Genomic DNA, 12,465 nt, shown 5'->3' with positions numbered 1-12,465 from the left:
CAGTTACTGCAAAACACAATGGGTTTGAGGAGAACTTTGGGAAAAAAAATGCTTGGAACTAAATGTCTGATAGTAATCTCAAATGATCCTACAACTAGACTAACACCCAGTGAGTATAAGATAATAATTTCACTTGAGTAACCTGTTAAATAAAATGGTGTGCAGTAAACAAACATTCAGAGAGAAGCAACAGTCCATAACCATTAACATGTAAGTTTATTTGGTGAATGCAAATGATCAAGGCTGAGTTAAACACAAGGAACAGAAAGAAGAGTGCAGTGTCAGCTGGAGAAATAATATGAACTGTTACCACCAACACCCCCAATATAAATCCATTTTCCCTTATGCATAAAATCTGAAGTATTACAGTTCTCCCACACTTTTCTGCAGGGATAGGTTCCACAACACAGCAGAAATGTAAAATCCCCTTCAAAAACACTTATAACTGCCAAATACCCTGTATCTCTTCCTTAAACTAAAATGCTTATAATTACCTATTTTAACAGTTCACTGCCTAATCTGCAAAAAAGTGAAGTGCAAAAAAGTGGGGGGGGGGGGGTCTACTAATGAAAGTAAATTGACTTCTCCAATAACCTGCTTTAAGGAATGCTGAAATATCAACATTTCTTTGAAAGGTAAAGCAAATAGAAATCTGCCTCATCACATGAACAGTCACTCTCACCTGTGAGGCTTCTTCAGAAACACCAGAAGATGCCAAAAGGACGACCTGTTGCAGCCAAGTCAATACCACATCCTCAAAAGCATACACTAATACCCTGAACTTATGCGAGGTTAGGTTCCAGTTAATGGCAGTTTTCGGTTATCAGCACCCTGTCGATAACCAGGGACTGCCTGTAAATGCCTACTTCTAGTTTGAACACTAAATATGACCCTAATCACCCTCGTTAAGTATTAAGATCACTTTTAAATGAAATTAAGGTTGATGTAATATTATTAATGTTAGCTTAATACAATACCCTTAAAATAAAGAAACAAATGGTTGGTAAAAAATATAAAAACATAGGAGATTGTGAAGATTACATATGTATAGAGAGAGAGAGAGAGAGAGAGAGAGAGAGAGAGAGAGAGAGAGAGAGAGAGAGAGAGAGAGAGAGAGAGAGAGAGAGAGAGAGAATTATGTAAAAATCATTGAACACTAATGGTAACACTCCCGTCACATAACTTGACATATTTGACAGCTCTGGACTTCGAGCTTCTGGTGGAGTTAAAAAGAAATATGAGGGAAAGAAATTTTTATACACATCACTTTGTAATTAGTACAGTTATACTAATATTAATATTATTTGAAAATATAATATCAATAAACATACTATACATGTACCATAAAAATTCTCATCTCAAGAAGAGAGAGAGAGAGATAGAGAAGAGTTGTTCTTACCTAAAAGTGAAATGGAAAGGTTACTTCTCCAAAATACCATCACATACAAATTTTCTAGTAACAATTAATTATTATTATTATTATTATTATTATTATTATTATTATTATTATTATTATTATTATTATTATTTGAAAATATTAATAAACATAGTATATACATGTACCATAAAAATTCTCTCATCTCAGTAAAAGAGAGAGAGAATTATTATTCTTATTATATAATGTCATTTAATTTACACATAAAAGCTTGAAAACTTATAAATTACATAAAAAATTAAACAAACACTTTTGCAAGGTTTTTCTCCAGGATTCAAAAACGTTGTGTTTGTGGGTCTGTGAAATACTCGCATTATGGAGGAGTGATAATGGTAGTTTATATTTGACAACATCTATGAGGGTTGCGTGAAAGAGAGGGATAGAGAGAGAGATTGGTGGAGGAATGAATGGGAGTGGTTTATTGGCCCTCATAAGCGTGTGTCTGTTGTGTATATCAGTGGCAAGCGTCGGTTTCGAGCGTTGGGAGGAGTGAGCGTGTCTGGGAGGAGAGCCAGTGCTGGTTAGAGGGTTTTGGTAACAGTATTATTGGTGGTCAGTTATTTTTTGGTTCTTGAAGCTGTTGGTTGAATTACTGTTGGTATTATATGTTTGAAGGTTGTTGTGCCTGTGTTGTTCAGTTTGTTGTGTTGTAGATGAGTTGTTGGAGTTGTGAGTTGTTGAGTGTTGTTGTGGTTCCTTGATGTTGTAAGCAGTGTTGACTTATCATGTTAGCATTGGTTTTTGGTGCTGATAGTGATTGTTGTGCAGTGGTCTTTTGTTGTATAGTAATTGAATTGTTGTGTGGTTGTTGTCCTTGCTTGGTTGTTTGTGTATTGTGTAACGACAGCTAGCCTAGCTATATATCCAGTGGACAGCGGCACAGCTCCTCACCCTGAGTCTGAGGTGAGTACATGTGCTTGTGTTCTGAGTTTTTTTGTTTTTAGCTTGTGTAATCCCACCACAGCGTATGATAATTAGTTAGGTTCCAATGAAAGGTTTGCGCAATTGTGAATTCGCACAACTCGAATCACGTAAGATTGAGATATCACTGTATCCCTTTATAAGGTTAGTTGAAAGGAAGGGTTGCATATTCTTTCCAATATGTTATGTCCCTCTAAGGTAATGCTAAACTTTGCTCCCACAATTAATGAAAAGGACTTAGAACTGTCAAACAGAAAGGCTGGAATAACAAAAAATCATCAGTGATATGATCACAGTTGCTTGACCCTTGTGTTTTACCGAGAACCTCAGATGTAAAGGAAAGACTGATCGATACCAAAGCTCTGAAATGAGTGACTGACAAAAGGAATGGTAAACTCTAAGTGCCCAAATAAATTATGGCAATTCTCTCCTAAGTACAGCAGAATATAAAGCTTAAGAATTTCATATCTCCAAGTACGTAGTACCACATACTTTTTCAGGTAAAAATATATGGTCACATGATGCTGTCTGGAAGCAAAGGCTTAAAAAATGTTATTGTTATAATACAATTAAGTTTGTTCATACTTACCTGGCAGATATATATATAGCTGTATTCTCTGAAGTCCGACAGAATTTCAAAATTCGCGGCACACGCAGTGTGGGCGGCCAGGTGGTAGTACCCATTCCCGCCGCTGGGAGGCGGATATCAGGAACCATTCCCATTTTCTATTCATATTTTTATCAGTGCCACTGTCTCCTGAGGGGAGGTGGGTGGACACTTTAATTATATATATCTGCCAGGTAAGTATGAACAAACTTAATTGTATTATAACAATAACATTTTGTTCATGAAACTTACCTGACAGATATATATATAGCTGAATCCCACCTTCGGATGGTGGGAAGAGACAGAATAGGATTTTTAGGAAACTAATTAAGTAGATGATATACATCTTGGTTCCTCACCTGTTAGCATAGCCGACTTCGTGATTACTGTCACCAAAGTCTGCTTCTGCGTTACTAGAGTTGCCAGCGAGGTAGAGACCTGTAATGCTGGTGCGCTCTAGATGATCTGTCAACGGGGGCGTGACCACAATGTGACTAGACCATATGACCATACTTCTGAGGGCAACGAAGCTAAAACCACCACCTGACCTAACCTATCAAAGTTAGTTCCATAACTTCTAGGCTAAATAAAAGGAACGCGCCTCAAGCGACCAACCCTTCAAAGTTAAAAGCACACACATCCCTTTTCTATAGGATAGGATTCGTGTTGCTTCCTGCCCCCAATAATATATCTACGGATATGTATGGTCCTAGCGACTTACAGATCTCAAATGTCGTCTTCACATCCCGTCGGGAGTGTGAAGCGAACACAGAGTTGCTTCGCTAAAGCGTGGCATGCATCAGGATGTTACTGAGTGACATGCTCTGTTGAAATGCTTCCGAGGCCGCGCCCTCACCTCTTGAGCATTCATATTAAGAAAAAATCTCAAATCTTTATGCAAACATAATGAATGAGACTTCTTAAAAGAACTCCTTGACTATAATGCCAGGGTGTTCTTGGACATGAACCAGTCTGGTCTTTTTACGGAACACCGCAGATTGTCCGTTGACCTCGACTTTCTATAGTTTTATCAAGATAAAACTTGAGAGACCCGACAGGGCACAGGACTCTCTAATGCCCTTGCCCAATAATTTGTGCCATACCCTTGGTCTCCAAGCCTTCGGGTCAAGGGTTAGACAGGTTTTCGTTCTTATCAAGAACGGAAGGCTTAGAGGACAGACCGCATTATGTCCTTTAAAGCCAAAACCTCTGATGATGGCTAAAACCTCACTAACCCTCTTTGCCGTGGCTAGAGCGGTTAGAATGTTAGCCTTTCTGGTCACGTGTATTAAGTTCGCAGAAAGGATAGGTTCGAAATGCTTTTGGCATCAGAAACTAAGACTACGTCTAAGTTCCATGCCGGAACCTTCGATCCAGAGAATTTCAAGATCTCCACAGACCTCAAAGATCGTGAAGCTTTGTTGTTTGACAGAACCGAATCTCTGAGCCTAGAGGCCGTCAACAACATATTTGCATATTCTACAATAGTTAGGACTTCTAGCTTATCTCATACTTCAGACGGAAAGATAGAACCATAAAGATTTTCACAGAGGTCGAGGTGTAGGAACAGTCATTTTCCCTTCACTATCTCCAGAAACGGCCCCCTCCGATTGAACACTGAAAATAGGCAGCACTGCTTTGCCTTGGCCAAGAGACTGCCATTAATCTTGAAGATCTTATCGCTTCTCGATAGTCTGAACGCCTTCAGACTCAGAGAGGAGAGATATTAGATACTTCACTAAGTGACGATGTTAGATTACACCGATTCTCTCAGGAAGGGTCTTTGGACAATTCTCTCTGAATTACATGACCTCTGTGAATCCAACCTCTTAAAGGCCAACATGGTGGCGACTAATGCTAATCCTCTAGGATCATGAATAAGGGAACAACTTAGAGGAAGCTCCTTCGTCTTCAATATTACGAAAAACTTTAACGAAAGGACGCCCTCAGTCTCTCCTCAACTTTCGACATACTTCTAAGTGAGGATTACTCAGACGTCAGTAGTTGTTGCCTTCGATCGAGAAGACCCGCACAGACGTGCACTAGTTTAACGAACCTCTTGAGGATCGTTACGTTCCGTGCCCAAGCCCATAACCAACTCTCTCTTCTTGAGCTTATGAGAGAGCTGAGAAATTATCCGAGATGATTTGGACCACTCGATCAAAACTCACCCTTCGAGGAACTGGAGAGCCGACCAAATTGGCTTCCAATTCTTTCAGACAATGTGCCCGGACATCTGTTCCTCTGTTCGGATGTCTGGTACCCTCTCGCTATCACCTGAGGTGATCCTCAAGCCGTTGAGAGAAAATTAGAATTATTACTAGATCTTTGATGTTATTCCAATTTCTCCGTGAGGAAAAACTGTAGAGGTCTGAATTGCTGTTTATTCAGGGAAAACAAGCTTCTCCAGCGAGGGAAATGGTCCCCAGCAAACTCATCCATTCCCTCACTCAGCCTGCTTCCTTCCCTAAATAAGGCTGCGCTTTGCATAAGCAGGAGAGCATTATTATAGTGCTATGCCGCGGTAGACTCGTACAGAATTCTGTTACCGTGCGGTAAAACCGCACCGAACAGGTATAAGAGATATCTTGTTGAAATTTTCTAAGTAAACGGAAGGCATGTTCATTCACGATTACTAGAAAATTTCCTCAACCCGAGGCTAAAATCCATGATTGTAGGGCAGAGAGACGGCTTAGTCAGCCATTCCCGCAGGGGAGAGAGACGTAACCAACCGCGCATGTCACAGAGCTAGCCGGTACTGCGTAGATCACAGTAACAGCAGCCTTGTTCATTCATCGTCTCGCACTATCTGCCTGAGTTGCCAGCTACTCCCTTTACGAAGGAATAGGTATGATATTATCGAGCAAAAGGAAACTCTCAAGCAGGCATATTTAAACGAAACAGAATTCGCTAAATACAGAAGCTGAGTTGGTGTTGTCGTAACAATACCTGAAGAGTTGTTCTTACTCCGAAAACTCTTGGAAGGTTGAAGGGAGTGTCAATTAAATACATTAGAACCACAGTTCTTTCGGCTTCTATCCGCAGAGGTAAATACGATATGCGTATATGACTTGACCCATGCGTTAGCAAAATGACGCAAAGATAAACTACGTAAGAATTGTAGTAATTTGAACATCGAATTCTCTACTACATCTTTCCTCGACGAGGAAGAGAGAAAGAAAGGAAAACGACTGTCCACGTTCTAATGCATGAGACTTTTAAAAGAACTCTTGACTCTTTGCCAAGACTCTTTGCCAAGAGAAGGGAGTAATATTCGAATAGAGATCATCAAGTGAGAACCGAGGATCGAAAAGGACCGTTCAATGTTCTTATGATATTGGACATAAGACTTCCTGGATCTAGTCTACAAGTCTTTTCTTACTCCCCGGATGAGCCTCTGAAAATGAATGAGAGCTCTTCTGAAATTTGTTAATGAGTTTATCCGCTTAAACGATAAAAACGTTAAAATCTATGTCAATGAGAACTACCCCATTTATGAGGGGTCCCCACTTAAATGACAAAACGTTTAGTATCTTGACAATGGGGAAAATGTCCTTACTTGACAAAACAATTAGCACTTTGCTAATAGGGGAAAACCCTTTAACATGACCGAAAGTCACCCAGGAATCCGAGTATATAATCTTCCCGATTCTCAGAGAAATCGATGAAGAGGCAAGAGGGATCGAAGAAAAATTCGGGTATGTCTCTCCGCTAACTCCGAATCCTTTTTAAAAATTTCTGTAAAGGAATGTCCTGTGGAGAGTCCTGAAAAAACCTCCTCTTGACGAGCGTTTAGAAAGCGTCAAGCGTCCTAAGAAACGTCCTGAACAGCAAATAAGACGCCGTCTACAAGTCTTTTCTCGCAAAGCGTCCTGCCGAGCTTCTACCGAAGCGTCCTGGCGAATGTCCACAAAAGCGTCCTCATAAGCGTCCTGCCGAGCGTCCTGCTGAGCGTCCTCAAAAGCGTCCTGGAAAGCGTCCTGCTAAGCGTCCTCAAAAAATGTCCTGCTTAGCTGTGAGCGTGTCTGAGCAGAGAACACCAAGTCTTCTGAACGACATTTCAGAGAGGATCTCGTTGAGCGCCCTGATGCATGCAAGGCCCGCCAAGAGGCGTCCTGGTGAGCGACCTTGCCAAACATCTCAATGTTATGACGAACCGCGTTTTGCGTATGACGTTGAATATTTTCAAGGGACGTCCTCAATGCGAGTCTCCATGGAGAGCCGCACGCTGCTCCTGAAGTGTGTGAACACTAAAGGAAGACGTACGGCTTTCGTCTTCAAGACGGGCCTTAAAGACCTTCATACCTTCTTACAAAGACAGTGGCCGCCTGTGCGACAACTTGCGTCTTAGTAATGCAAAAGAACATCTCCAGAAACGCACTCAGCAAAGGAACGCCGAGCGTCCGAAAGACACCCTCGCAAGGTGCTTGCCGAGCGTCCTGGAGAATGTTTCTACTAATAGTACGTCGAGCACCTCCAAAAGCTTCCTCACGTCTAAATTGCCCTTCTTATGCCGAACCAGAGACATAAGTTGTTTGACTGTGCAAAGCATCTTGCCGGACGTCAAACTTATCAGCTTGCTTTTTCGAAGTAAAGCGAACGTTACATAACGTATACGGAGCGCCATGAGGAGGAGGAGATGAATACTGAGTTGCTCCTCCAAAAGGTGGAATCAAGAATGTCCTTGATTACCATATTCTTTTGGAATGCTAGCGAGGTTGAAACAGCTCTAACTTCATGAGCGTTCACTCGCAGGAGGCTCAAATCACTCTTCTGGCAAGATGAATGAGCCTCCTTAATATGTCCCTTAGGAAAAGAGCCAGTGCATTCTTCGAAAAGGGTAAATGTGGTCTCTTCCTGAGCACCATAAATTAACCCGAAGGACCTCTTACTTCCTTCGTTTATGTAAATAAAATTTGAGAGCCCTGACAGGGCACAGGACTCTTTCATCCTCTCGTGACGAGAGAGAGGACGTGAAGCGTCCTCTCTAAAGCTTCTTAAGGGGGCGCGAGTCCTTCCGAGAGCTCCAACCCTGTGTGGGGAGGACGCCTCGGAGGACGAGAAGCCATCCTTCAAGATTCGTGCACGTGCTCGATCTTCGGCAGCCTGGGAAGCGACAACAGGACCTGCCGAAAGGAAGCCAGATCAGCGTGAAAACCCGTAACCCTCCTTCGGCTTTTGACATGCCCTCTCCCTGGTTTTCCTGGGAGTCCGACAGAGGTCTAGGTCTAGGCCTAGAGGCGTTATGGGGCCGATCTGACATTCCCTCCTGACGAGAGAGAGGACGTGAAGCGTCCTCTTCTCTAAAGCTTCTTAGAGGGCGCGAGTCCTTCCGAGAGCTCCAACCCTTGCGCGGGGAGGACGCCTCGGAGGACGAGAAGCAATCCTTCAAGATTCGTGCACGTGCACGATCTTTAGCAGCCTGGGAAGCGTCCACAGGTCCTGCCGAAGGGACGCCAGATCGGTGGGGAAGCCCCCGTAACCACCCTCTTGCGGCTTTCGACATGCCCTCTCCCTGAGTCCTGGGAGTCCGACAGAGGTCCAGGCCTAGAGGCATTATGGGGCCGATCTGACGCCCCCTCCACAACACAAGGGGCACTACACTTCACAACACTGATTGGAGAGTGAGCACTTTAGTCTAAGATTACTTGATTTAATCCTATAGCAGACACTTCTTCTTAGGCCCGTAAGCCATACCACAGGGTTAGGCAAAATAAATTCTACAGGAGGTTAGAAGGTTCATTATTTCTAACTTCTGTTTACTGTGGAGGAAAACTCCAGATTCTAACACGCTCTAAAATGCGTACATGAATCCTACTTCTTCCGTAATCAGTCACACATTACACTAATTACACTGATCTTTATGCAAAGAAAACATGTAAACGTCATATATACTAAGCGAGTGTCTACCGAAAGTTCCGGTAGCCTCACCTTACCCCATGCAGACAACAAAGTCTGAAACTAGGCTAACTAGCTTCAGACATCATATGCAATAAAAAAATTTAACTTATGATAGCGTATGCCTAGCCACAAATCCAAGTCAATAATCGAAAGAATAATTAGGATACTTAAGCGGCTAATGAAGTTTCAAAATCCTAGGCGGAGGTCTGTAAACAGTTGTTTACCGACCGGCGACAGAAAAAAAATATGAATAGAAAATGGGAATGGTTCCTGATATCCGCCTCCCAGCGGCGGAATGGGTACTACCACCTGGCCGACCCACTGCGTGTGCCGCGAATTTTGAAATTCTGTCGGACTTCAGAGAATACAGCTATATATATATCTGTCAGGTAAGTTTCATGAACAAAATGCACGTTTAAACTATATTATGCTAGTGGGAACATAATTTTCTTCTTAAAGAACCTAATAATTTTTGTGCTGTCTTGGCCATGTTTTCCATTAGCTTATATAAACATGATTGCAATGCAATACAATACAGAAGTTACTGGCAGTTAAAATAATGGTAAGTTCTCTTCACTTGGGTGTGCAGTATTCTGCTTCAGTATATATGATTTACAATACTTAATTACAAATATCTCTGCACTGGTTGAAATGTGCTTATTATGGCATACGGGATTTCTTCAGAGCTTGGGACTGTGCTGCTATATAACGCTAAGGCAGCAACAAATTCTCTATCATTGAATATTTTCAAGTGGCTTTCTTTCTACACTAATTCAGGTGTTGGAACTTGCTTCTGAAGAGGGCATGTCAAAGTCCAGGTTGGACCATCTACCCAGCATTGCATTCACTGGCCACACTAAAGGTTCTTGGCAGGGAAAGTAACACATCAGCTTAAGGTTGCAGACAACCCAATATCTATCAAACTCCACTGTTTTCCACAGGTCCTGGCATACTTACAGGTGTAGCAACCCTTCCAAGAATAAGATCTGGCCCTTCCTGCTCAACTGATCCACCAAAACATTGTTCTTGTCTGGAACAAACTGTTCCGCAAAAGTCTGTTCTTGGACTCTGACCAACATAGAATTCCCTGACAAAATCCAGGGACTGTCTGTACTGTCTTCTCGGGATTAATCTCCTTGAAGTGACCCATTCAACAAACCTTTTCCCTTCACCAAATATGAAATGGCAAATTCAGGTTCCCAAGAACACCACTCCATCGTCATCCTAATGCATCTGGGTAATATCATATCTGGGATCCTCACACTAAAGGGATTTCTGTCAGGAGTGATGGTCTGTTCTATATTCGTTAATAACTAATGGAATTTGGACTATAAGAACACAGAGATTAAGGCCTGTCACATCACTCTTTCCAGTGAAATAGAACTGGTCTCATTTGGAAAGGGGGAAAAATTCTCAAGCAAGGACATGTGTCCTATAAGAGACAACCATTCCTTGGCTGGCAAGGCTTCTCAAGATTAATCCTGAATATTCATACCAACCTTTCAGTAAGGCTGAGTATAATGGCACTTTGACTGACTGCAGTGTCAATTCAGAACCCAGAAACTGAATGCATGGTGGCCATTCACACACAAATTCAGATGATCAGTCCTGAGAATGGACTCTGACATGAACTCCATGGATTCAGACTTGCTTTTGGCGTCTGGTGGTGTGGACTAGTGTTTTGAATGGTAGAGCCTGCCTTGCACCCACTTGCATTTTTCCCCTGTTTTTTTTTTTTTTTTTTTTACCCACTTTATTTATCTCATGACCCAACAAAAGGTCAGGACCCACAGTTTGAAAACAATGGACTACACTGAAACACTGGGTTACATACAGATTCCCATTAGAAATATTTGATAAGACTCTCAAAACAAAAAATTGTCAAAATCCCTTTTCTAAAATCCTTTAAAGATCAATTTAGATCTCACAGGACACTTAACAATTACCCAAATGGTTTTTAAACATTGTACCACCATCATACTACTACAGCTTTACCCAAATGGTTTTTAAACACTTCACCACCATCATACTACTACAGCTCAGAAATACAGTACTACTAGTAAAAAAGCTATCTATAGTACCTGATATCCGATCCCCTCTAAGGTATGACTCTTTACTTCCTGTAAGCCGTGGTTCAAATTAGAGTGAGTACATTGCCTTACACAAAAATCAGTGCAACTTTACAACGGCAATCAAATAAATTGCATAATTCTTCATCTTAAAACAAATCTGAATGAAAAGGAAAATTAGTGAAAAATGTATAATAAAAAAATGAAAAAAATCTTGACAACTTTTAAACAGCCATGGAAGAAAACGATTGACAATCATACTTACCGGGATTGTTTTTTATTACATTAACAAGAGCTCTTAATGCATCACCAACACGTGCAAGCCTTGGATGGGAGACCGATGCTGATGAGATGGAAAGTAACGAGTGCACGTACTGGGTTTCTCCACCTATATACTGGAGTAACTCCTGAGTCAGCTCCTTTGGATTCTGTATCAAGCCAATAATGAAAACAGGTACAATATATTTCAAAATGAATTAAAAATGTTTTTTTTTTCATGTTATTAAAATTTACCACTGAAAGAACTGATTTACTCACACATTTTTTTACTATACATAATGGTTGTGAGATGTACAAACATTTAAAAACATTTTCAATGACCTTGTCAGTTTTAAGAAGCAAAATATCCACAATGCACTGTTAGTAGTTCCTAATCTACTATGGTTGGGCTAACTTACTTCCTTGTACTACTATTTATCCTTGCCCTATGTAACCTCACAAGCCTCATCCGGACAATCACTCATTGATTATCTACAAGAAAAGGAATGAGGCCTAAAACTCAACAAACCAAGACATGCTGAATGATGGGGTAGATGTTCAAGCTAACATCTGAAGATTATTGCTTTCCCTCTGAAATCTCGATCAGAAATAACCATGAACGTGTACAATATTTTCAAATGGAGAGGCCACTGGGACAAGGAAGACACGAGGAGGAAGAGAAACCACAACATTTTCGAAAAGAAATGTGATAAAAATCAAGAGAAAGAAATTGAGACTTCCAAAGTCCTGTAGGAAGGCCCAAGAAATCATGGGAGAAGAAGACTGATCATGATCGACACCTAGGCCTAATAGGAGGTCAAGAAGAAGACATAATAGACAGACACGTCGAAAGAACTCATTTCACATTTAGCCCCAATTGGGAACAGCGGACAAAACAATATTTATGATGATGAGGCAGTAAAAGTCATCTGAACCAAAAAATTAAAGCAAACAAGGTCATAGGGAAAGTTAATTATGTAGTGTTTAGGAAAGAAAGGCAAATGGTGTAAGAAGTACCAAGAGAGATTGCTGAGGGCAGGCATGAGGGTAGAGTTTGGGAAACAGGATTGACACCAACAAAGGTAAAATGGGAGATGTTGGGACGAAGTGAGGGAATGTCTCCATATGGGTGATGCAAGAATTGACTGATTAGAAGTAATTTAAATATAACATTTTTATAATAAAACAAAGTTTTAATTATACTTACCCAGTAATTACATAGCTAAGAGTTTCACTCACCCGGCAGTTAAAATTCTGAAATTCATGGGTCGCAC

The 12,465-nt window shown here is 41.2% G+C and overlaps 1 protein-coding gene across 3 annotated transcripts in view; it reads right to left on the bottom strand.

The window, feature by feature from the left end:
- The window catches only part of LOC135205298 (dnaJ homolog subfamily C member 13-like), a 683,293-nt gene that overhangs the window by 23,398 nt on the left and 647,430 nt on the right, over positions 1-12,465 (bottom strand). For 2 of the 3 annotated variants that reach the window (XM_064235698.1, XM_064235700.1), the window contains 2 exons: positions 11,199-11,361; positions 10,946-10,984 (listed from right to left, as the gene is read on the bottom strand). In XM_064235698.1, coding sequence (XP_064091768.1) covers positions 10,946-10,984; positions 11,199-11,361 — 202 coding nt within the window. The remainder of the gene's footprint in view (positions 1-10,945; positions 10,985-11,198; positions 11,362-12,465) is intronic. The other variant, XM_064235699.1, reaches the window with a different exon arrangement.

This window comes from Macrobrachium nipponense, chromosome 49 (assembly GCF_015104395.2).
Source record: "Macrobrachium nipponense isolate FS-2020 chromosome 49, ASM1510439v2, whole genome shotgun sequence".
Taxonomy (NCBI): domain Eukaryota; kingdom Metazoa; phylum Arthropoda; class Malacostraca; order Decapoda; family Palaemonidae; genus Macrobrachium; species Macrobrachium nipponense.
This window is presented reverse-complemented; position numbering and strand designations above follow the sequence as displayed.